The sequence below is a fragment of the Rhipicephalus sanguineus genome, chromosome 3, assembly GCF_013339695.2.
Source record: "Rhipicephalus sanguineus isolate Rsan-2018 chromosome 3, BIME_Rsan_1.4, whole genome shotgun sequence".
NCBI lineage: Eukaryota > Metazoa > Arthropoda > Arachnida > Ixodida > Ixodidae > Rhipicephalus > Rhipicephalus sanguineus.
Window position 1 is genome coordinate 206154633 of NC_051178.1, and position 26672 is coordinate 206181304.

Consider the following 26672-nt stretch of genomic DNA (forward strand, 5'->3'; position numbering starts at 1 on the left):
AGACAGAAAGACAGACCAAAATTTCTGCGTTTAGGTTCCCCAAGAAAGACTATCGTCTTTAAAATTGACAAAATAAAGTATGCTTGTCAACCTGCCACATGAAATCTGTCAGCCATACAGTCCCCATAGGTCATGCTTCGACTAAAACATGCCTTCATCGTATCAGGTGTATATTGCTTAGATTACTCCCTTCTGTAATTCGCCTTGGCTTTGAGGGTATTAGAAATAGATAAACAACGATACATGAAAGTCCGGCTGTTGATTAGAGTATGGTGGGTGTAAAGCTTATGAGATTACACTACGATTGCGGAGGCTGCTTGAAAATACATTTGAGAGTGCTGCAAACCAGGCGCACAAATGAATTCTTGTTTTTCCAGTTTCGAGGTCTTTCTTTTTTCGATGTCCAGAAAGAAATTAAAACATAATTATGCTGTATAAGCTCGTAAAAAGTGTGCCACGTACATTTTTGAAGCGATCCAGAACTTTTTACGCAAGATTTACATTTAAATGTAACTTTGCAGCATCGCATAACTGCTCATAACTAACCGATTAGACAGAGTATGAGAAATATTCCGAGTAAACCAAGACGTACGTGAACTTTACGCCGTTAGTCCTATTCTTTAATCACGGGCCCGAAAACGAGCACCATAAAAACGTTTCCACACCGTTATAAACTGAATAAAATTTTCCTTGAATAAAAAAAAAATGAATTGATATATTTTTTTTCTGTTGTGTCCTCGATAACCATTAATACTTCACGCGTGGTATGGCCAACGTTTACTGGCGTTTACCACGACATACATCGTACGCGTTTCCAGCTTCCCGAAAGTCGTGTCATGTGAGAGTTTAAAACAACGCCGTCTTCTAGGTCAATTGTGGAACAAAGACAAAAAGTCACCTTCTCAGCAAGGGTAAATCAAGGGCAAATCAAGCTCCGTCGCGCTGCTAAGTTCTATGATGCGGGTTCGTTTCCCGATCACAGCGGCCGCATTTCGATGGGGGGCGAAATGCAAAGAACACCCATGTGCTTACATTTAGGTGCACGATAAAGAACCCCAGGCGAATATTATTTAATAATAATAATTGCTGGGGCTTCCGTGCCAAAAGCACGATATTATGAGGCACGCCGTAGTGGAGGACTCCATATTGCATTTCGCCCCCATCTAGACGCGTCCGCGGCGGCCTCCATGGCCGGGAATCGAACCCGCGCCCTCGAGCTTAACTACTAATTAAATAAAGCTGCGACGTACCGTATCTGAGCATAGATGACGTGCCGACGATAATCTCCCTCTCTCTCACACAATGAAAGCTTAAGGAAATGAAAACTCATTCAACGCCGTTTTTTTCCTCCTTCTCAAAGAGAAGCAGTAAAAACGGAGTGAACACGCGATGCCGACAATGAACAGGCAAAATCTCTTTCTCGCCCAAACGACGCGCGGTGGTCGTTCATGCTGTCACTGCCACGCCCATTTCTTTGCCAGTGTCATACACAAATCGCCACATCTTGATAAGCACCGCGAGCCGCGCGAATGACGCGCCTTGCGCGTATTGTGACACGACTTGTTTTGCGCCAGTGTTTCCTGTTCTTCCTCCATCCCCTCTCAAATGCAAGCACACGTGCAGGGTACTGCTTGCAAACAGACACTGCTTTACACTTTGTACCACTGTGTTCTCGTCACCACGAGGTTTCTAGCCACCTCCAAATGTCCTTCGTGGGAGCCGGCGATCAGGTCTAGTTGAAGCGCGTGATACCGAATAGCTGTGGACCAAGCAAAGCATCGACTATCGAGGATGCTTCGCTAGGCAGGCAGCGCGTTTGTAAACAAAGAGGATCATGTGACGCTTATATAAACGAACGCATAGCCAAGTCTGAATGACAAAAAAACGGCAGGTAAACACGTCAAATCGCTTTTTCTTCCTCGTTCCTTGGCCCGCCTCGAATTATGCGAGATGCCATAAAAAGACTGGACTCGGCAATAAAAAGGCTTTGTTTTGACAGATATAACTTACTGAAGTTCGTCACCTTCGAAGTAGCTTCTATTATTAGCTATATACTTATCCAGTCTCCTTCCTTATTTCCACATTATGTACGTATAGTGTTCTTGTTCAGATACCTTAAGGGCTCTGTTGGATAATATATAGAAGAAGAGGTGAGGGGAGGGGAGTGGAGAGAAGCAATGTGTTGATTAGTAATCATTCGCACATTCCGCAATAGAGAAGTGATAAGGGACATGCTGCTCCTTGCTCCGTGTGTACGAAGTATACGCGCACTCGGTTCAAAGGCGGACCCCTGTGCTGCACATACGAAGCGGAAAACGCACCGTGTTGTCTTGCATAAGTACACAAATGTCACAACTTGTGCTAGCTTGGGACACATCTTGGGCTGCATTGTACAGATCTGTGCTGTGAACAGTCCGGAAATGAATGCGTAATGACTGTCCTTTCTTTTTTTTTTTTTACAGGCGTTTTCTTGTTTATCCGCGCATATACGTGCGAAGCCTGCCAGTGCTGCGAGTGTTGAGTAACCAAGCGGTATTTTCTGTCGTGCGCTGAGAGCGGTTTACAGCGCGGGTCTTGAGTGTCCGCGACGTGAAAGTGCAGTGCTCCGTCAACACGGTGACCAAGTGGCTTTTACAAAGCGAAACATGTCGAATCTCCGCGACTTCGCCCTGTAAAAAGACAAACCCGAGCGACTCTGACGCAGAAATGTAGGAGAGCGCAACCTTTAAAATAAGAGCACGTAAACAGAAGGGACGGCATCTACAAGAAATGTAAACATGTGCCTCACCCTGTTCTTTGTTCTTTTCATACTTATAGGATATGAATAGATGCAGCACGTACGTGCCACTTAGGTCATCAAGTACTTCACAAAGGGCTCGCGCTGCAGGCGGTTTTCCTTAATGTAGATTTGCGAGCAAACGTTAGAGACCCGAGCATCATCATCAACAACACCAACAACAAACAACAACAAGTCTATTTCTCCGAGCAGAGTCCGGCGTGTTACAGCTCAATTCAGTGTACTGGTCAGACAGGCGCACCTTAGGCAGTATCCCCTGAGTGAAACCTCTCTCACAAAAAGTATTACAATAATCTTGCGGCATCCGTGGTTTCCCACTTTTGTTCGCGAGCGTGTAAGAAGTAGTCGAATTATTCTAGTCCAGCTTTCCGCATCCATTTTTCTTATAAAAAAATTTAAAAAGCGCCCCAAGTGTATCAGCTTAGCTACCACTAATGCGTTGCGTGCGAAGAACATGCTCAGGTATCTGAGCTATATGCGTCCGGTCACGTAATATATGCCCACTGCGTGCGACGACTGCATCTACGCACGCGATGAGCCCGTGTTCGCACTAAGTTAGCTTAGTGCGCTTGACCACTTGGGTAAAATGTTGACAACCTCACGTCGTCCCGGGTCCTGCGCTCATACAAGGCCATGTTCTCTTTTGTCTTACTTTCGTTCTTCCTTATTTGACATCACAATTTGTCAGCTGTTCTATACATTCAACAGGCTGCGTTATACTGCACTCCCGCATTATTACATCGCTGGCGACTAAAAGAGTCTGTTGCTACAAAGTACACTGGTAAATATCAGAGGGAATTAAGGGATGATTATGCACTCCCTTTTCTGGAACAATGCTTATTTCCTTCGCATATTTGTTAACGAAATGGATAAACGAAACAAGCTATTTTGTTTTATCGTTTTCGTCGCCGTTATGTCGTGTTATAGCGTTTAGGGCACACTTTAACACATCTTGATTGATAATCATAGTATGACCATAGCTGCAAACTGAGTCATCCACGTTGTGCACCTGAGTATATCTAACATTTCAGTTTGACAGAGTCAAGTTTAAAGCATTTTTCGTGTAATCATTGATTAGCTTCGAACCTACTGTAATCGTTATTGCTTCACCGGCTCCCCTATGTCAAGCGCCAATGTTAAACACGGTAAAAACGCGAGTTTGCTCTTGCGGTCGTGCCGTGCGCTTTTCTCAGAAGTGAATGAGGCAAGGACATAAATAAGAAGAACAGAAGGATAAGAAAGCGACCGCTTCTGTCGGTGGCTGCAAGGAGCAGTAGTACAGAGCAAACAAACGTCAAAGTCACCACTCAAACTAAATCGTTTTTTTTTTTTTCTCGTGGCCCGAGGCAGCGAGTGTACCCTTCGCCTCCAACCTTGAAAAACGATTTCGTAGACATTTTGCACGCGCCGGGCACTAACGCAACGACGATGAACACCGTGCAAACAAAATATCTGTCTCGCCTTCGGACGCGCGAGAGCACGCGGGTGTCGCCTGGATCAACTCTTCCATCTCAAGGGCAGTCTTCGCAAGAACGAACTGAGCGCGCCGACACACGATTGGTCGCTTAGCGCTCTGACGTCACGGCTCGCCGCCTGCTTCAAAAATGGCAGGCGCGCGCGATCCGAGGAGGAGTCGTTCGGCGAGAGGAAACGTGCCCGTCTCGAAACCGAAAGTGCGTCCGGTATTCGTCTCTGTCGAGCAACTCCTCACGACGCTCGAAGAAGACATCCGAAAGCACGTAGGGGCCGGTTCGTCCCCAAATATCTTGCACCCATCGTTTTTTTTTATTCTTTTTTACTTCCCTTCCAATATTGACTTAGACGTCGCCCAATTGACTGATCGCTGTCCACAACGAGTACGATGTGCCTACTGTACCTCTTCGTGAATCCGCATCCGAAACCGGACGAATACCTGCTCGTGTTAGCCAGTGTTCGGGACGAGTTTTTCGGCAGGCCCACCAGCGGCGTCCACATCTGGGAAAACAACCCGCAGATCGTCGGACGTGAGTGAAAACTCTTAATATTGATCTCCTCTTGCTTAACAGACTGTCAAAGTGGTCGTATCCCTTCAAATCGCATCCTTTGCTGGTCAAATAGTGCCAACCATATCTAGAGTCGCACGGACGCACGGAAAAAACTTTATTCAGAAAAGCACCATCGAGGTTGCCGACCCGGACTCAGGCCACCCGGGCACGTTATTTCATTCATACACACTCTCACGTAAAAAAAGAAAAAGAAAAAATAATAAGAGAAAAACGCGAGCAAGTGTTCACAATTATATTTCATCACATCCAAGACAGACCTGAGGCTGAAATTCCAGTTCATAGTGTGTCATAAAATTTTCTGAAATCATGCGAAACGACGTATAATATTCCTTCTGCCCGATTGCTCCCATTTTTTCAACACGGCGTTGAAAGCAAATCACATGTTCCCCTTTAGATACATTCATAAAGACTCTGTGCTTCCCCTCTGATTCTATTTGATATTCTCAAAGAAAGACATGTATCATGGCCATAGGTGTGTGCAGAGTACTCTATTAGGGGTGCCGAAGTGGGCGAAGCTTAACTGCAGCGCCCCCCCCCCCCCCCCCACTTTTCCTAACCGCCAACCGCGCCTCCCAGTGAGGCACTAACGATAAGAACTCAGGAAGACGACGTGTAAGGGGAGAGGCTGCCCGCCCCTCCTGACCTTCCTGTGCGTACGCTTATGGTCATTCTAAAGGCGCAGGGGAGTCTGACAAGATGGTGCAAAGAAAGGTTATGTGATACAAAAAATCTGCGCGTTGACAAGCGCGTGCTCAGTTCTGCATAAACCACAGCTATCCCGCGTTACCGTAACTTATTACCACGAGAGATAGTGGGCGTGCAAACACGGGTACGGGAGAAGAGAACATCACACGAACGTCGACTATGTTGTCAGGTGCTCTTTTCCTGTGTCCGTGTAAGCACGCCCGCACTCTTTCGTTGTGAATACTAACTAATTCAACTTTATGTCGTTCTAAGAGTCATTCGTTATATCAAGGAGAGATGCTTTTTCTAAGATGCTGCAGCGACGGAAGGCGTACAGCACGAGAGACGAAAGACCAGGACAACAACAACCTTTGTGGGTCGCTTATATGTTGTCGCCTTTTTGTTCTCATCTCTCGTCTTTCGCTTTATTATTATTATTATTATTATTATTATTATTATTATTATTATTATTATTATTATTATTATTATTATTATTATTATTATTATTATTATTATTATTATTATTATTATTATTATTGCTTTATTATGTACGAGCAACTGGCCGAACAGTTTATCTATCCTTCAAGGACTGAGATTCTATTTAACGGATACAGCGATACACGTTTTAGAAGCAGAAAACCGATTTCACGGGCAAATTACATGCTCCCAATGGGCGCAGAAGACAGCGGAGTACAGTAAAGCGGCGGCAGATCTACACGGAGTATTTCCTCATACTTGAATGAGGGAGTTTCCGCCGAAAAGATGAGGTCTTAACTCAGCCCGTGACAGTGCCTCAAGCAACTTGTGAGGAAGATGGTAATATGCAAGGTAACTAAGAATGAATATGAGTGCACAAACCTAATGCTGCGTTTTTATGCAATTCATATATACGTGATGATGGAAGCGCTTACGTAACACCAGGACCAGGCCATACAATAGGGCCTAGCCTTCGAGAATAAGCAGCTATGGTGGGATGCAATTCGTTCAGGCAGCACAATCAGGCCATTTGCACTTCCTTTCAGTCATCCTATACTATACCTAACGCCAGTTCTCGTTAGCAGTTCTTTTTCAGTGGAGCGTGACATTTTTTTATACGTAGCTTCTTCTTTGACGCCTAGACTAAGTTCTTTATTCATTCTCGAGTCGATCTTCTGTGTCAAGAATTAAATGCTGTCGGTCAGGCTGTTGTTATTTTTCTGTTTACATTATAAAAAAAGCAGTGAAATTCATTGAGAACATTTCGCGAAACTGTATTTTGTCGGCTCCTGTACTTATGGTTCAGTCCTCCTTTTTCTACATATATACGCGCAAAAGCTTGGCCAAGGCGGTATTTACCGTCTTGGTAAATTGCTATAGGATACCATCTTGGCCATGACGGCCGAGGCGTTAACCATTAGCATTTGTACTTTTAAAGATGAATGCTGAAATAAAGGGATGGAATGGAATCCACAGCGAAACCTCGCGGCAGCTAGAAAAACGAGGAAGAAAAAATAAAAAAGAGAAAAGAAACCGTGCATAGGGCAGTGCTTTGAAGTATTTTTCCTGTTTTTACGTACCCGCCTAATTGTGATCGAAAATACTAATAAATAGGGAGTACGTAAGTCATTAGAAGAAGTTCCACATTATCTACATGAGAAAACTTTGCCAGGAGCGTGAAATATTACAGTAAAAAAAATAATAATCTTCATAATAATCAGCGTCATCATTTTTGCAGCTTGAAACTCCACAATATAGGTCACATCGTTTATACAATCAGTTTAATTTCATGCGCATTTACGGGAAGACTAATTCATTTAACTATTCCGCTCTTCCAAAAGCCATTCGCCTTTGGAACGAGCTTCATAACACCATAGCTTCCGTAAGTAACCAAGATAACTTCAAGCATCTACTAACAACACATTTGTTAAAATAATGCTTGATTCCATACCATACCATACCAGTTATTTTCATAGCCTTATTGTTATTTGTGTGCAATTTTACGTTAAATGTTTTTGTAATAGCCAAGTTATGACGCGTTCGTTTTTTAATTATACTGCTCGTAAGCTAATGCGCCACATTTTGTTATGTAAATGTGCTGTCGTGATTAAAAGTGAATTTGTTTCCTTGCCTCTCTTTAATGTATATAATCTAACGTAATGTTCACTACGTTCCCGCATATGTTACAGTAACATTTTTTGTTCTAATTTATTTATGTATTTATACCCGTTCCCTTTGCACACTGTTGACGTTATAACATTTTTTTGCATTACCCCCCTTACGCAATGCCTCCAGGGGCCTGTAATATACTTTTAAATAAATAAATAAATAAATAAATAAATAAATAAATAAATAAATAAATAAATAAATAAATAAATAAAAGGTAGTAATTCCACGTATTGCCGGGTATACATCAGTAGATCAACTGAAACTCCCGCTGGTCAGGGTAAGCGCATATGCATTACAGTCTACATATCCTAGACATCAGAGCATTTAGGTACTCACGACTTACATAAGGCGTCGTTAACACCGTGCGTCTACGCACAATTACGCGTCCGCACTAAGTTGTCCAAACACGTAACGATGTGGCAACACGTTAATGCGTTCGTTACTCTACCACGCCTTCGCCGTCTCGTGGCATCGACACCGAAGCTATGAGACGAATCTATTCGTCCCACTCATATACTTGAGAATGCGCGCACCTTACAGCCTTCGCTTGTCTTTTGTTTCTATCAATCATAGAGACATACATACTACACCAGAACTTCTGCTAGGATGTTATGCTAACGCAGTTTGATGTTAGTATTTTCGGCCGCTTCCTTGGCTCATTCTATTATTTTTAAATTATATTCTTTATGTTTTTAGAGGGTTGTGCGAATATTCCAAATCTCGAACACGAATCGAGAGAGAGAGAGAACACGAATCGATTATTTTCCTTATTCGAAGCGTATTCGATTCGAAAAATGCATATGTGTATTTTTTCCGAACATTCGGCCATGGCCGAATATGCCGTTAAAAAAGGCGAATATTCGGACCAGTTCCAATACGCGAACAATTGTAACGACTCACGAGTGCGACGTATTCATATTTTACAGTAGTACATCGCTAATACGCACCCGTTTTGAGCTTACTACTGGCTGTACACGATAATTTGCCAATGAGTGCATTCGAAGAAGTATATACATTCAATGTGGTGCGGCCTAATGAAATGGGGTTTCATTAATTTATATTAAAAAGAGCAAATATAACTATCGTTACCTTCCTGCTTCGCACCTTTAATGGTACAGCCATATTCGATATTCAAATATTTCAACATTCACGCACCTTTAGTGTTCTCGCTTCGTAATATGCCTACTTTCATTTTCGCTTCTTCTCACCAAGTGACCAAATAATGTCCGCACATCTTCCTAAACGTTGACTCTAAGGCCGCCTACCTTCGCCTTTGTTGCTTTGATCTTAGGCGTTTAGAGTTCTCGGAACGTAGGATTTATTCGCAGGAGGCTGCCTCTGAATTCTTGCTCGTCCTCCATGCGCCCTTTCCGATAGAAACGGACGCTTGCACTGGACGTCAGTCACGTGACTCCAACGCGTAGCGGTAGTTGTATTAGTGCCGACGATCCGTTCCCAGCGCGAAGTGCACACGAAGCAAGCCGCTCTGTGCCTGCGCGTTTCCGCCGCCGACAGTCGGGCTGTCAGCCAAGTGATGCGGAGATAAGCGGGCCACGCGAGGAAATGCGCGACTGGAAAAGCACATCTCCTGCCCATTCAGCAGTGCCCGTCTAGGAAAAAGGCTCGGAACAATGGGAACGACATTCCTCACGGCGAACGCCGCGTGCCATCTTTCAGAGGCATATCTACGCCACACGACGTGCGCGTTACGTCCTGCACAGCGACCAGGCCTGCTGATTTCTCTTGCGCAACGTAATCCTGCAAGCGCGACCACTCCAACTCTGAGTATATTAATTCCTGGGGATTTGCGTCCCAAAACCAGGATATAATTATGACTCACGCCGTAATGGGCGACTCCGGATTAAGTTCGACCACTCCGGGTTTTTTTTTAACGTGCATCTAAATCTAAGCACACGCGTAGTTCTTTGAATTTCGCCACCATCAAAATGCGGGCGCCGTGGCCGGGAATCGAACACGCGTCCTCGAGCTTGGAAGCGCGACACCTTACAGCCCAAGCTTCTCCGGCGGGTCTCCGGCTCTGAGTCGACTTACATTTCTCCCTCTATTCTTCGTTTTTCGCAGCTACCAAGTAGTTAGGTCTAAAATATCTTCTATAAATTTTACAACAACGTCTCTCGCAAACATGACAGAAGAGTACCTCACATGTTGCTGTATAGCAGAGTGGGGAGTGTGCACGGGAAGGTTTATGCTCAGTAATTTATATTCAGCCCTTCATTTCTTTGATACGAGTTGAGTGCCGCAAATTAGGGGACAGAAAGCATAAGCAGCAAGCTCTGCTGCTGCACTGAACGAAGTCCGCACTTGCCCGTTGATTGATTGATTGATTGATTGATTGATTGATTGATTGATTGATTGATTGATTGATTGATTGATTGATTGATTGATTGATTGATTGATTGATTGATTGATTGATTGATTGATTGATTGATTTTAACGTTTCGAACTAGCACAAGGCTGATGACAGACGCCGTGGCAGGAGGTTTGGTATGGTTAAGCTTAGACACCAGGGCTATATCATCGTGCGCCCAATTCGGTGCAACAGCGTTTTTGTGTTCCGAGATAGCGAATCGAGCCCGCAACCTCGTTGTGCGCCGCAGAACGCCGTAGCCACTGCGCTGGGTGCGCGAGCTGCGTAAGGTGTTCCCAGCTCAATGACGAAAGTTAACTGTTACTGCATGGTCGGAGTCTCGCAGGTTTTTACTATCATTAACTATCTATCGGGGGTCGTTCAAGTGGTCATCACCACGGTCGCTCCTGTTGCGTTTCTGCTGATTAGCATTGGAGACGCTCAGGTCAGCACAAATACCTTGAGAAGTTGAAAAGGTGCGAGAAGCCCATGAGTAAGCGTGACAAATCCCCGAATATGCGTATGCCTGGTCGATTTACACTATATCGCAAAAATAGAAAAAGAAGGTGATACAAGCGAAAATAAAATCAAAATTGCACTTCCTGTGATACAGCAGCGTAACTGCCTGAGCGACAGCTTGTGTTTTTCTGACATATATTCTTGGAGCTGCGCACGTGTGGATTACATTGATTTTTATCATTTGACGGTAAATATAGATAAGACAACGAAAGAATTCGTCTTACGAGTGTTAAACGCCACATAACTTCGTACAGCGAAATATTTTAGTAGCTTTCTTTTTTTTATGTAGGCGTACCAGTGGCTAAGTTTTGCACACTTCTACGTTTTGCAGCGGCGTACTTTTCTTTATGGCATTGCTTTATATCAGATCTACACGTACGCGCAAGTGGACAGGCATACTGCATGTTTGTTCAGAATCCACAAGGTGCACCCTAGCCCCTGATCATGTAATGAACACCGACATCGTAGGCATACACGCATGGCATCTACCGCCGCCCTCGCCTAATATAGAGACCCCACTGCAGCCGTTGTAAAGAGGAGTGACGCCACCCGGCAGGCGTCCTTGCAATAAGACCTTGCTATCATAATGCACGTGATGAGCTGTTGTGCTAGCGCTGCGGTAAAGTTCAGCGCACCGAGGAACAGGCATCGTTTTTAAGCACGTCCTCTTACAGCTTTCTTTTTTAAGCGGGGAGATGGGGTGCTTTCATCCATCTATACTGAGCTTAACCCGAGTGTAATTTAAGTATCAGCCAGCCAAGGAGGTCCAAAATTAGGCTCACCACAGCAAGGTATTTGTTTAAGAAGGAAAAAGCCTCAGGAGGCGAAGACAGCAATCTCAGTCTACACCAATCACTAACGCACGAGGTCTGCGTAGTGTTTCGAAGAGGGGACTGCCGCACGCGTAGTGACCTTCGGTCACGCGACGTAATAGGCGTTGCAGCGGCACCGCCTTTCTGTTTTCGTTCATGGTCCGGTGCTCGTCTTTCGACCGGCTGCCGCGCTTGTTTGCCTCATAAAAGGAATTGGAGACCGCATTGTTTTAACGGAACCTCACGAAGGCACTTTACTTTAACGCGAAGAAAATAGCTCCCCACAAGTTTTAGTTGTGTTTCGGAAACTATCTTGAAGAACCGCTTTGAAAGACTTTTTATTGTCCGGAGGGGTCGCTGGCTCTGTCTATGAGGCAAGATTACGCAGTCTTCCTCGGAGAAGAGAAAAATAAAGAGCGAAAAGAAAGAGTGAGAGAGTAGTGACGCCGCTAGAACGCATCCGAGGACGAAAATGAGAACTGATGTGCTTGTTAAGTATCATTATATAACTGGTAACAGTGCAATCAAATAGTTTCCCGGCCGCCCCTTTCCGTCAATACCATATAGAAACTCTGACAACGCGTCGCACAGCTGTAAAGTTACACCGAACAACTGGCTTTGCCGTCGCTTTAAAAAGTGTGTTGTCTATCAAACACGCTTGCAGTCCAAACACGAAATCAGCGCGCGAACCTAAGAATGTCCCTTTCCCCCAAAAGTTGTATAAAATGTAGGGAACGAAAAAGTACACGGGCGTGAATAATATCGACTCCCCGACCCCTTTTAACCCCGCTTACAATCAAGAGAAGTCTTTGTTCGCTGAAGAAGTTTCTATAGGTGTGGCTATTGAGAGATAAAGAGAGATAGATATTAGCTAGTATACCGCAGTAAAAAAAAAAGCGGCCAAAGTGAAGCCTGGGATAGTAAAGATACTGAGACAAAATTAATACTTTACGAAGCATTACACGAGTGCTACTGGGATCAAGAATACTTCATATATTCGCTGCCACTGTGCCTTTTTCTTAAGTTGTGATCAGCGCATTCTTGAACGTAAGTGACGACGACGCACCGTTGGAATTACGGCAGGAACGATGAGATGGCTGACAATCTGTCCGACAATGACGCGTAGACTGAGAGGCGAAGAAAAAAATTCTTCAGACAAAGCCGCTGGTCCAAGCGGAAGTCCATTGTTTGCTATCGTTGCGTTAATACGTGCACGTGCCTCTGTACATTCAAATAATAAGCTACAAAACGCTTGCCATGCATGCCCACGCTGGACAGAGCACCTCAGGCGCCCGAAAGGGCACCTATCGCGCAAGTAAGCCGTTTATTGTTTACAGGAGAATCCGAACGAGAAACGGTTAGTGGCGAATTTGCTAAAATTCACAATGGAAGGAATGAGGGAAGGGAAAATAAACCCAAATAAAGAGTAGAAGTGGTGATAAGTGATATTACGAGACAAGTGATCCAATTAGTATTTTTATACTAAGACAGGACCGAACGGGAACTGCTTGAAAGTTGAGTGAGGGTTGCCCTGACAAAATAAGCAGATTCCCCAGGCCTTTCCGCTTGAACGTCTCGACATCCTCACGACTTGTTGCACTCGACTACGAACTGAACAGCGCTCACCCCGACTGCACTAGCCCCAGCTTCAGAAATGTGAAAGTTTCACCAGCTTGAATGCCGGGTAGCGTGAAGAGTGAACGTTATTGCTTCTTCGTCGCCGTTCAAAGGAGCGAGACCATTGAAAATCGTTCGCGCAAGACAGGTTCAGCGCGCAGCTGAGAAAGTTCAAACACCTCGTTCGACATAGCTGTCACAGTGTTAAAATTAGAAGAATAAATAGGAAGAACATCTCACTGTTAGGCCGCCTTTTAGAAGCAACTTCCTGGACCGGCTTCAAATCATCCGCCAGTGACAAGGTGATTTGAACTATAAAAGGCGGCTGGAAAGCAAAGCGCACTCGGCGCGCCGCTGCTCCTCACTCAACTCAAAGTGAGGGCGAAGTGCCCAGCGATTGCTGCCGACGATTGGTGCCGACGATTGGTGCGAGCGTTGCTGCCGGATGGGAGCACAAATACAGACCGCATCTTGAAGCGTTTTTCTTGTTTGAGCCCTGGCTTTATTGTGTGCTCTCAGTACATATATTTGTGAACAAAGTTAATTTTTATCAAACTCGAATACAGCGACCGACAGTCTGGGAAGCAATGGCGTAAATGACTGGAAGTCCTAATCAATATAAGCAACAAAAAAAAAGCTCCCATGGTCCCTTATGCATTCGCCTAAGACGACTCGAAGGCGAAAGCCATCTTCTTGTTTTTCGTCTCAGTCGATGTACTGATGTTCCACCGCCTCCATTTGAAATCTTTCTGCACCTCACCTGGTTTCGCACTGCCTCCGTGATCGGCCCACCTGCGACCAAGCGACTATGTCATGTGATGACGTCATCATGTGACGTCAAGTTATGTAATTTCATAGTGGTGTCATGCTGATGTCACATATCCCGGCGATCTGTGACGTCATTGCCTGATGATGACTTGTTGCATCAGTGGTGTTGACGCCGACGCCGCCGACGGTCAGTTCCCGCGTTTGATGAGGCACCTAAGGCTTTCGCCTTAGCAAATACCAACGACATCCAGCCCTCTTGTTTTCGATCTTGCCAATTAACTTTCTTCCTATTAGCATGCCGTCGTTTAAAAGCCTTCGGAGCAGGTAGTGGCCGGCTGTTGTGTTTCGCGAGGAAGAGCTTGCTCGCGACCATGTGGCACGCGAAAGCTGTCGCCCGTCTATAATATGATAAATAAGAGGACAGAGTGCTTTTCGGATGCCTCTACCTCTTGTGGACAAAGCGAAGCTGCTTGGAAATTGTTCATTCCCAGTATTGCATGTACATATATGCCACCCCATACTGTGGAGCCGGATAAAAACAGGCTTGCTTTCCCAAATGCTTGGTCAAGATGGCGATAACACTCGGCAACCACGGACTGTCGAATGCGCTCGCGGCCGGGAGTTGGTGGGCAACCGCCGTGCAAGCAAGGTCGCGTCGCTTGGATTGCGTTACATAATAACCGCCGCAAGGCGGTTCTTTCCTGTCCTCCTCGTGAGATCACCGGTACAAAGAGATGACGAAGAGGGAATGGAGACGGAAGACCGTAAGATGGGGCCTTCTACGGGTAAGGCTACGTTTAGGCTACGGGTGTAACGGTCGTTACGCACGCGACAGCTGTGGCATAGTGCGTCAGCGAATGCCACGTGCTTCTCGGGTCTCAGCTGGCTCAGGCGGCTGGTTACATCACTTGATTAGGGAGTCGCTTTAACGCAACTGTCATTCATGCTAACAACAGGGAGAGAAGCTGCTCCTTTGTCATTTAAGAGCTCGTAAAAAACTATAACACGTAAGGAAGACCCTGATATTGGATCACGGGGTGCCATAATGACTATAGAGTCATTTGTCGTTGTTCCAAGACATATGAATTAACACGAAAACACAAGAAAGCAAAGAAAGAGAGAGGCAGAGAGATGATCTACGAGACTACTAGAGGTGCTGGCCACGTTACGCCACGGATTGCCATTTCCTCTTTTGTCATGGAAGAGAGACGAACGAAACCACAAGGATGGTACCATGGAGCTAAAATTAATCAGTTAGACATCAACGTTAAAATCCCTGCCTTTCCCTGCTTTTCACTCTCTCTCCCTCTCCCTCTCTCTCTAAACACCAGCGATGTCAAAGGGCCATCACGAGCTCGCGTGGTAAGGCATAAAACTGTGTGCGCTGTTATGCCTGTTCCATGTCTGTCCCTTATTTTTAGCGCTGTTATTAGTCACTCGTAAGAAAGAAACAGATGAATACTCGCTTAATAAATCGAATGGTGTCGCAACTCATCTTTCAAGGGCCCATCCGAGACAACAATGCAGCCAAAGCTGACTGAGACTCCAAGCATTTCTTTCGCCTCCCCCCACCCCCCACGCACACACACACACACGCACACACACACAGTAACAATAGCATCGAACCAACATTTAAAAATGAGACAATAGGCTCATTTCGTCACCTGCATTTGGAAGGGATTACGACTTCCAACAAATCACACGAAGGCAAGCTTTGCAGAAGACGATATCCTGAGAAACATTGGGAAACGAGCAGTTCGGCAGAACAGGAGTGACAGTGCGGATATTATACACCTTCCACGTCCTTCAAGGTCGCCATCGGGCACTCGCCATGCTAGATGGAACAAAGGCCACGTCTACACCACTGGAGTTGGCGAAAGAAAGAAAGCAGCCGGAGAACGAGGCTGCACATCCTGTGTGTCTCCGATGAGCGGCCGACCTTCGGCTCAGGCAAGCTTGCATCTGGGCGAATGTTTGATTAGTCGTCACTCATCGCCGATAACCTCGATTTTTCTCTCCGCTTTCGAGTGGCGTGCTCAGCAAGAAGGATTCGTGCGTCTCCACCCGTTATAGACGCGTCCGTGACTGAAGTGCGCATATTTTTGGGACTCCCACGCGAACACTTCTCGAGTGTCGTATTTCCTTTGATTCGCGTACTACAGAGGACTTCGCTATTGCCGTTCCTGCAGCGATCATTGGCGGAAAACCGAGTTTGCACGAGGAAGCCGTGAAAGTGTTTGGTGAGCCTCCCAATGTTTGAACGAGCGATGAGCGCGTGCTTAGAGGATAGCTTCCTCAACACGGGTTTCTTTATTCCTAAAGCGGTACCGTAGAGATAATGTACATTGAAACGAGACAACGTCACAGACGGACATTTTCGCAACTTAAGTACAATTAAAAGTACGAATAATTAGTCGTTGTTAATTGAAAGCCTTATAACAGAAAATTTTTCCAACGAGAGACGACATCCAGGAGCTGACTTGTACATTTGGGCTCGCAGAACTTTAGCGTAAACGCGACACTTATGCGTCTACTGCGTAAGCCGCGAAACAAAGTATGTCGAATAAAACAGGAGTTATAAGTTTGAATATTCCTTGTATTGCCCCATATAATATGACAAAAGATAATTTTTATCGTTTTTTTTCAGCCCGCGTTACGCGACTCCGAGATTAAGCTATCGATCACTGAGTCAGGAGGACACGCGAAAAGGTAGCGCGCTTTTAAAATGGCATGTTCTAGCAAAAAAAGAAAGAAAGAAAGAAAAGTAGCTGTGACTTGCCGTGCAGTAAGTACGACAACACATCTCACAACCTGCATACTGCATGCGCAGTACATTGCCCAGCTTCGCGAGCAGTTCTAAGCCTCGTAAAAATCCTGACGTTTCATTTTCCCTTTCTCTTTGTTTTTTCGTTTGCCGTAGGTGAGGTACGGTACGGTACGAAGAACTTTATTTAGGTAATTCACAAAAATAAGTCACAAAAAAAGTCACAAAAATAAATTGTAGTTCCGAAAGCAACTTCACGGACGCATTACGCACGGCGTATGCTTTCTTAACGAAAGTATGTCCCGACTTCGAAAGGCACTTCGAGTGTGCTTACTATTCATAAATACAGGCTCCGGTTGGTTGTAAAGATCCCCAGAACGATGATTCCAACTGTGCGTCGTGGTCAAGTCGTCAAGTTGCAACCAAGGGCTAATGATGAGCATACAGAACGCACTGTGACTACCTCGCCCTCATATAGTAGGGGCGGGAAGACGCGGCGTCACCGAAAATACGGCGTAAATGTAGCCGTGTAGCATCACACACGGCTACTGTTAATGCGCCGAACAGCAACACATCGGCCCTACCTTCGGAATCTTTCTCGGGATTGCCGGTTGAAAGTTGAAATGCTTTCTCTAACGCACGCAAGCCATGCGGCGAAGCGCGCGTCGACGGAGAACGTAAAAAAGTGACCCCGATTTTGCTGCCATTTGTCAGCCTATTGGACCACGGGCCGGCAACGCATCTCTCTGTCATCTCTTCCGACACTTTCGGAGAAGAAAAGCTGGCTGATGGTCGGCTCAGGGCCTTCCCGGCGACACTCAGGTTCCGTGACACGAACTGTCGTGTGCGACCCCTTCTTCCAACTCGCACCAGATCGAGGTCATACGCTTCGGTGGCAATGAACGCTATTGACGCATTCGATTGCACGCGTCGACGACAGAACTTCTCCGGCGTCCTCTTCGTCTCCCACTGCGAGTCGTTCGCTCTCTCTCTCCGAACTTCAGTGGTACGGCAGCCGGGAACCGGGCGGCCCAAGATGCGTGGCCCAGGGCGAGCGCGTTCGCGTTTTTCTCGTTTCGGCTCACGGTTCACGGTGCGTGAGACGAGCGAGACAAACAAGGAGCCCGTGTTCTCTCGCTGCCGTATAGAAATAGGCTCGATCCTGCACGAGACCTCGCCTGCCTTTCTTTTCTTTTCTTGCGGCTTACCGCTTTTCTTACCGGCGACGCGTTTTCTCGCTGTGACACTGGGACCCTGATGGAGCACCCGTGTGAAATCGGCTTGTATGTGATAGGCCCACTTCCTTTTGTTGTTGTCCCTCGTGCTTTACTTGTACAGGACGGACGAAAAAACGGAAGGAAAATGCGTGTCGGACAGACTCGAATGAGCATCCGAGAGTTAGGGCAACCGTGAAATTAAGGAACAGGAAGTAAGCTTGGACACCATGCACTGGCTTTTTAATAGCAACGCCTCTTTTTAACACGAAAGTGTTTTATGCCGGGGTCCACCAAGACTTCAGTGACGTATTTCCGTCACGGAAATGACGCCGAAAAAATATACACAATCAGATGGCAAAGAAAAAAAGGTACCGTCAACGGGCATCGAACCCACGACCGCTCGGTCCGCAGCAACAGATGCCGGGCACGCTATCCACTGCGCAACGGTCACAGACTCTGGAGGCTTTATGAACGCGCCTTTTATATCTACCACTCCCCCGGTCGGCTGGGTGGTGTTGCCCTCTGGGAGTGGTAAGGTAAAGTAATTCGTCATTTCTGTGGCCTCCGCGACACCTGCAACGCGTTACGCGTCCGTCCCATTCGGCGCGTTTTCAATAGAACTTGAATTTTGTCAATGCCTTAACACACGGCGTGGTGGCGACCTTTGCCCAAGCGTCGTAAAAGCGTCGGCCTCGCTCAGCATCACGCTAATACAAACCAAAAATAGCTCTGCGACGCGCGCCAGCCTCATCTGGCTGTAACCCCGCGTTCCCCGTTGTCGCGCTCGCCCCGGGAAAAATCGCGGCTGGGCTACCGGGGCGACACAACGCGCTTTGCGTTTCCTTCTAGCTCTGCGTCCAATATGCGACGCTCTTCTGGCTATCACACCACGTTCTCTGATTACGCTTTCACCGTTAACTACTACAGCTACCACAAGGGTTTTGTTTAATCATTTAACATAAACGTTAGTCGTCGACATGGAGATGTACCACCAATCACCAAAGTGGGTGCATACACTTTAAACGGCGCCATTAGCTACCAGACATCAATATACATTGTGTAAACTCTCTTATATCAATGTACAGTAAGCATTCAGTTACTTCTGTAAGGGCACGCTTTACTTTCGTGTTATTCCGATTCCTATGATGGAGGGATCAACCGTGTTTTTTTCTTTATGGACACTTTACTAGAAGTTGACTACACGGACAAAAACACGAAGTGAATTTTTGTGGCACGTATAACCATTGCCAATCTGTTTACAATCAATCAATCAATCAATCAATCAATCAATCAATCAATCAATCAATCAATCAATCAATCAATCAATCAATCAATCAATCAATCAATCAATCAATCAATCAAAGTTTATTCCACCAGAAAAAATGACCGCATCTCCACTAATGTGAATCATGACGAGCGGCCAAGCACCGGGTATCGTACCGGTATGTCACCGTACGTCACCAGCGCGTTGCCACTGCGAATGTAAATCGAGTGACAAAGAGTATATATATATATATATATATATATATATATATATATATATATATATATATATATATATATATATATATATATATATATATATATATTATAAATAAACACAGATGTGTTTATTTGGTTCCTATTTAATGCTCTTCTATTATAATCCTCTTGTTATAATTGGTATATCGTCTTGAGTTCCGTTTTCCCTTCATTATTACTGCTTTGTGGTCTGTGAAATGGAGAGCCAATGGTTCTTCGAGTGGATCTAATCTAAAGTTGGCAAAGACAAGGTCTATGCACGTTCCTCAGGTGGTTCTTGGTTGTTTCCAGTCATCTGAAATGCATCGTAGAGCGTATCGAGACATCATATACCGCATAATCCAGTCGCTATCCATAATGTCTACGTTGAAGTCGCCGACAAGTATAAAGGGTTTGTGCTTGTACTTTGTTTCGTAATTGTAATCGCAACACACGCGCATATGTTTCGCCTTTGAGGAGGAAATGCCGCGGACTTCTGAAGTTGTCTCCGACTCAAGCTCTTACGAAACCATTTCTTCAGCGTTTCTCGTGGAACACAAGCTGTCAGGCACGACACCTTCCACATTCCACTGTGCACATCCTTCAGAATTGTGATAGCCAGATTTGTTGATTTCGGGAACACAGTGTTTTTAATTATTATTCGATTTCACTTTTAGTAAGATATTTGAGGAGTGTTTTGAGTGCTGCATATGACTTTTATCTGAGTCTTTATAATCGTAATGGTAATCGCAACATGCACAGATATGTTTCGACTATAGCAACGGTTTTCTATATACCGTGACAGCGGACAGTGAGAGTCGACGACAAAGCTAGGTCCTAAGGTGCTTCGCCCCTAAAATTTGGACGGTCTCCAGGGCTAAAAGCTGCTCCGGGCATCTTGACTGGGTCCCTGAACACCCTTACATTGTGGGCCCTTACACTGAGGACTTTCTCGATATATATAGGCTCGCAATGTCTGAGGCGGATAGCATAAAAATTACGAGAAATTCCCCGTAATTATTTATTTATTTCCCTGAATAAAGTTACAACGAACATTTACGCTGTCAGGCTCAGCCAGAACACCGGGTTTCGAACTGGGAATTGCACCATTCGTGGCACAAACCACGATTAACGTCGCTCTTGGTTTCACGCACGTTGCGGGAGCATCATACCGCGGAATTCGCATGCGCTCTCTCATTCGTCAACGTGCAAACCGGAATTAAGGGGTGCGAGACGAACGCGTCGGCTAAGCCGTGGAAGGCCTCTATTATTAACGCCGTCTCGCCACACGTTATCCCGACAGTTTACTTAACCTCGATTCTGTCCCAGAGTCGCTGCCTAGCACCATTCTCGCTATAAAAGAGGACGCTAAGCAGTCGCCACGCGGGAATGACCGGCGAGGAGCGTGATCACCGTTCGGGCAACGACTCTACGGAAACCCGGCACCCTCTTCACGAGGGCGTCAAGTGAGCACCGCTTTCACGAACGCGGCGTTTCCGCCGAAAATGGGAAACGGAAGCAAAGAGGTACACCCGAGTCCACGCCAACGTCAAACACTGCCTGAAGCCTCGGCTTCTTTGTATAATATGTGGCTGCAGGCGCGCTCTCTGACGCATACGCGGGCGCAGTCTTCCTTTTGTCCCTGCAGCGCTCCGCCATCCATCAGAGCAGCGACTTTTCAGAGAGTGAAAGCAAAAGGCAGAGGAGGAAGAGTGAAATTGGAAGCAACCGCGAGGGGATGCCTCGCAGTGCTTCGTACAGCTCCTCCTCTGCAGTACGTCGGCCTGGCAAGAATTGGCAAGAATTGCGTATTTTTGGGGAGTGTGGCTTTCACAGCGGCGCGAGTGCCCAGGACACGGGTAGTTCGAGGCGGCATCCCGGCGGGTGGCCTCTGACAAAGCTCGTTGACCCAGAAAAGACAGCCGCCGAGTAGAGGAGGAGGAAGAAGGGCAAAGAGCCGGGCCGTTCTTTAGCGCAGCAGTGGCGACGCGCGAAGTAGTTGCGCAGCGAATGGGCGTAACACTTTGGTTGCCACGTATTGCGGTGCCAAATCTAGACAATCCCATGATATACGACAAGTATCCGCGCTCAAAAGTTGGAAACACTGCTGACTTCTTGTTTCTTTGTTTGTTTTTTCTTGCGCTTCTCCATCAACAGGGCCTATCATTACCTCAGGGCCGTAGTCTGTAACCAGCCCGGCCTGAGCCTTTTTAGCCAAAATTAATCATTGCCTCTCTCGGAAAATTGATTAACGTATACTATATGTGTAGCAGTTGCCTTCTGCTCTTCATAAATACGAAAAAAAAAAAAGTCCGTTGCAGCGCCATGTTGTGCATGGTGTAAGTGCAATCAGACCAGTCGCTGTGAACGTGTGCTCATTCGGAATTCGGCGCTTCAAAAAAAAAAGAAAACTAACAATAATAATAATTAAGGCAGCTTTAATTGCACTAGTGGTGCAAAGCTGCCAAAGCCGTTTCTCTTAATTTCTCTCTTTCTTTCTTCCTCTCTTTCTTTTTCTCTTTCTCTATGTTTTTCTATCTCTTTTTTGTCCTTGTTTATTTATCTATCCATTTCTTTCTCTTTCTCGCTATTTCTATCTTTCTTTCTCTTTCTTCCCTTTCTCTCTCTCTTTCTTTCTCGTTCTGCCTTGCACTGTCTTTTTTTTTCTATCTCTTTTTCGTGTCTGTTTATTTCTCGATCTTTCTCTCCCGGTCTATTTCTTCTTTTAACAGCGAAGCTGTTTAGCAAATGGTTCTTTGTCCGACGAACCAAAAAAATATCATCATCATAACGGGTATGTACCACATAAATTAGATGATGATGATAGATTCTTTTATTAGGCAAAGGGAGGACCGAAGGCCACTGATGAGGAGGTTGGGGGTGGGGGAGGGTTAGTAGGCACACACAAAGCACTCGCGCCAAGATACTACTAACTCCGAAGTAGGCTAACGTGATAAGCTGGTGAGGGTGTTCGAGTATGTCTTTTGTACTGCTTCCAAATCGGGATGCATAAAACTGGCGCTGTTCCTTCGATGAGGATGTAGGGCAGGACAACGTAAAATGAGATGCTCCATGTTGGCTATGCATGGAGAGTGGCAGAAGGTACATATGCAGGGGGCGGAGGTGTCTATGCCCCCTTCCGGTCAGCAAGAGTCTGCCATTGGTGAATTATGTGAGGTGTAGTGGCTGTGTGCGCTAGCACTTTGTTAATAAATGTCTCCTGAGATCGGCTCATGGCGAGGTTGTTAAAGATACGAGGAGGGGTGACATCTTTGAGTCTCTCCCGCAGGGGCGTAGCCAGAAATTTTTTTCGGGGGGGGGGTCAACCATACTTTATGTATGTTTGTGCGTGCGTTTGTATGTGTGCGTGTATCAGGGGCGTAGCCAAGGGGGGGGTTGGGGGGGTTCAACCCCCCCCCCGAAATTTTTCAGTTTTGCTTGCGTATATAGGCACGCACACATACAAACGCACGCACGAACATACATAAAGTATGGTTGAACCCCCCCCCGAAAAAAATTTCTGGCTACGCCCCTGGCGTGTATATATACGTAAGCAAAACTGAAAAAATTTCGGGGGGGGGGGAGGTTTGACCCCCCGCAACCCCCCACCCCCTGGCTACGCCCCTGCTCTCCCGGTTAGTGTACTTGAGGAAGCATCGCAGTCGTGCATTTCGGAATGAGAGCTCAGTGGCAAATTCGTGTAGGGATGGCGACCAAGATCGGGAGATCCGTGTAGGAGAGGTGAGAGGTTGGTGTTGATATGGTAGAACTCCAGCATTCAAGGTGGCGAGACTGTGTGCCACCTCGTTACCTCCCCCTTGGATCCCCACGTGACCCGGCGTCCAGGCGATTCTTGTGTCAATGCCATTCTTCTGTTTATGCAGGAGAATTTTGCGGATGCGTAAAGCTGCAACATCTTCCGTATTGGGATTCTCGATGTCCTTTAACGCTTCATATGAGTCCGTGTAGACAGTTGATAAACTCTACTACTCACCACTGGTCCACTAAAAATGAAGAAGGCAACAGTTAGCCCAACAAGAAATGGCTGCGAAGCGACGGGGCCGGGCCGAAGACCCCGAGTACGTACAACGAGAGAATACTCTAGGTAACGGGAAAGGCAACGGCGGCTGCAAGAAGTCGCCGAAGCGATGGAAGGCCTTCGCCAACGACGACGTGCCCGTAGATCTATGAGAGGTTTCAGCGCGATTTTCTGTCTCTGGAGTTTGAACATCCGTGCCGTCTCTGATTGCCTGTTGTTACATTTGGCCTTAGAAGTCATCGAGGCAGAGGTCATTGCGCGAGCAGCTGTCTGCTGGAATGCTGTCCCCACCCCCTCCCATATCGGGGCTTATACGGAGGCACGGAACGCCGAGTCTTCATGGAAAGGGCTTATGCCGAGCGAGCCGAGCATGACGCCGTGAATGAGCTCCCAGCAAAACGTTGGCAGTCAGAGACCCCTTTTTGGCTCGGTGTTTACGGCATGGGATAGGACCTCTGGATTCTCACCATACCACCGCATTCTTCCATTATTTTACCCGACGCAGACATGAAGGTTTGCACGTGCTGGAGTGGACTGTCCCCCTGTCTCCGAATTCGACATCTCCCCTTTCTTGTGCGGTATTTGTCAGCGTGAAACAGGGCCGCTCTAGCCGCTCTCATCGAACCGGGTAAGGCCTTCCACCCGAGGTTCCCGGCAGCGGCAGCAGAGGTCATCGACCTTTCACCCCAACCCTCCTTTGGACTCAACCTCCTCGCCGGCATTCCAGCAGTGGAGTCGTCGGGTGTGTTGCGTGACAATCATTGTGCGGTACACTGGCTTTTGCGTGTTTTGATATTAACACGAAAGTGTTTTATGCCGGGGTCCACCCAGTACTTCCGTTACGGATATGACGTTGATAAAATGGACGCCAATGGGTGAGAAAGAAAAAACCAAGAAAAAAGATCCACCGCTGGGAACCGAACTCACGTCCTTGCGGCCGCGACGGTAAGCGCCTGACGCTCAACCGACTAAGCTACCCTGGCAGGTGTTGGACACTTCACGAACGCGCCTGATATCTTTCGCACATTCTCTCTCTCACGGTGCTCTCTGTTGGCGGTGTAGGTAGGCGGGGCGGAGCGGGGCGGTGCCGCCGTCTGTGAGAAGTGAAAAGTAATGCGTCACGATCGACACTTACTAACGCTTACTCCGAGGTTTTGCGCGATATCGGGGGTCATGGTTAAAGCGTCTCGATACCAGCGAGGGACACTGGCCGCACTGACATCGCCGATGTACTCTAGACGCAGTTACGTTATTTGCCTTTCGCTTCCTGTTAGCGTGCGCCGGCTCATCGGAGTAGTGTGGCTTCCACATGCACCAATGGGATTTCTCCGCCGCCGACTGCTTCGATAGCGAGAGCACCGACTAACAACACTGCTGCAATACGCGTTGCAGAAAGGACACGATTTCGACGGGCGAATATCGTGCCTTGGTGGAGCGAGAAAGAGGCCAGCGGGACGCACGCGTTTGCGGCTCAAGCTACGAACACTCGTATCATAACAATCGCCTTTATTCTATATGAAAAAAAAAGCCACTTTTCCCTTTCCCTGATTTTTACTGACTGTTAAAATTTACTTTAACCGCCGGCTTCTTGGCCAATCCCCCGTTGTGGGTGTGAGCCAAATACAAGCAAGCAAGCAAGCAAGCAAGCAAGCAAGCAAGCAAGCAAGCAAGCAAGCAAGCAAACCTCTGCCTCCCGTGTAGCTGAAGCGCAGTGTGCTAGTGTATGCATGAGCACAGGCGTCAGTCACCCATTGCTAGAAAGCGCACCCCGTGCCGTTTCTCTCCTTAACTGACGACGTTTTGAAAAAGTGAATATCGGGTACCAGTGTTGATTATGAGCTTCTTGATGTTATCTTTACGCAGGATTCACGATTCGCTGTGTCCAAATATATGTTCACAACTTCAGTTACCACAACGGTTTAATCATGTTCATGGGCGTTAGTCGTCGCGATGGATACATGCCACTAGGCGTCGACGTGAGTGCATCCACGTCAAACGGCACTGATAGCTGCCAAACACGAATAGACACTGTGCAAGCTGTCATATATCACTACACAATAAGCACTACTTCTGTGAAGACACGTTTCACTTTCGTGTTATACCGATTCCTATGACGGAGGAATCAGCCATGTTCTTTTTTTTTTGTCTTTCTTGCTCCTCTTCTTTTCTTTCCACGCAATGTACTTGCTGTTTCAGGATCATCAGCTCTCAAATGGCCTACCTTCACACTTTTCATTTACTGAAAGATTGTGAATATTCAGCTCCCATGGTGTGTATCCCCTTTTGTCTAGTCCTACGTCTTTTCGCAAAAAAAGAAAAAAAAAAAACACTGCTGACAAAACCAAGTAGACCACTAACAAGCCACGTATAACTAGCCAATTTCTTTACCTGTCACGAGTTTCGTCCCAAACGTACGACACCGGCTAACAAAACTCAACCAGAAAAAAAAAAGAAACGTGTAAACTACGTCGACTAATCTTTGAACGCTAGCAAAGCAACAAGCAGTCTTGATGGGTGAGGCCTCTATACCCAGTCGTACAACGCCTCATTGGATAGCGCTGTAACAACAACGTATATCGCGTGTTAGGTGCAATGGACCGAGCCCTTGGGACCTGGCGTACTCCAAGCCCGAAGTATTTATTCGCGCTAGAAACCGCGACGTTTCCTGTGTGCCCTTTCTGATTCCGGGTGTCGACCAAGATCGGCGTGTGGCTCCTCCAATCGGACACGGAACGACACCTCCGAGTACACTTCCACGTTCTTCACGGCGAGCAAGGAAATGAAGGTGGCGGTGAAATATCGGAAAGAAAACCACCGGCCGCCTACACGGGCATCCGCGACGCCCGTACAGTACGGCTGCTAGAGTAAACACAGTGTACGCGTTAGTCCCGTACTATTCAGTAGTATTCCCGACGCCTGGCGGCGGTCTAATGGTTGTGGTGCTTGGCTGTTGACCCGAAGATCGCGGAATCGAATCACGGCCGCAGCGGCCGCATTTTCGATTGAGGCGAAAATGCTTGAGGCCCGTGTGCTTAGATTTAGGTGCACGTTAAACAATCCCAGGTGGTGGAATTTTTTTTTTTGTTTGTTGGCGCCAGTATGCCCTACGGCATAAGTTAAAGGAAAAGAAAGAGTTCAGTTTCGCTGATAAAAGCCAGGAGCGGTCGATGCAAAGGCCCGTGCGTCCAGCGCGTTAAGTCGGTTGGTCAACCGGGGCGGTAGTCAAGGCCTCGTAGGTGGCGGGTGCGAGCCTTGTGAAGGCCCGGACAGGTCCCAAGTAGGTGATCGATCGTTGCCTCTGTGGCTGGAGCAACGCAGAAGGGGCATGTCGGTGGGGGAGGCTGTGCACCGGATGTCCATGCAGCCCGGATGGCAGGAGTCAACGCGGCGCCCACAC

The 26672-nt window shown here is 46.8% G+C and overlaps 1 protein-coding gene across 1 annotated transcript in view; it reads left to right on the plus strand.

Annotated features, from left to right (window-relative positions):
• Window positions 1-4442: 4442 nt before the first annotated feature.
• The window catches only part of LOC119388153 (transport and Golgi organization protein 2 homolog), a 39040-nt gene continuing 16810 nt past the window's right edge, over window positions 4443-26672 (plus strand). Inside the window, exon 1 of the mRNA XM_037655804.2 lies at window positions 4443-4800. Within this exon, the coding sequence (XP_037511732.1) occupies window positions 4659-4800 (142 nt within the window). The 5' untranslated portion in view covers window positions 4443-4658. The remainder of the gene's footprint in view (window positions 4801-26672) is intronic.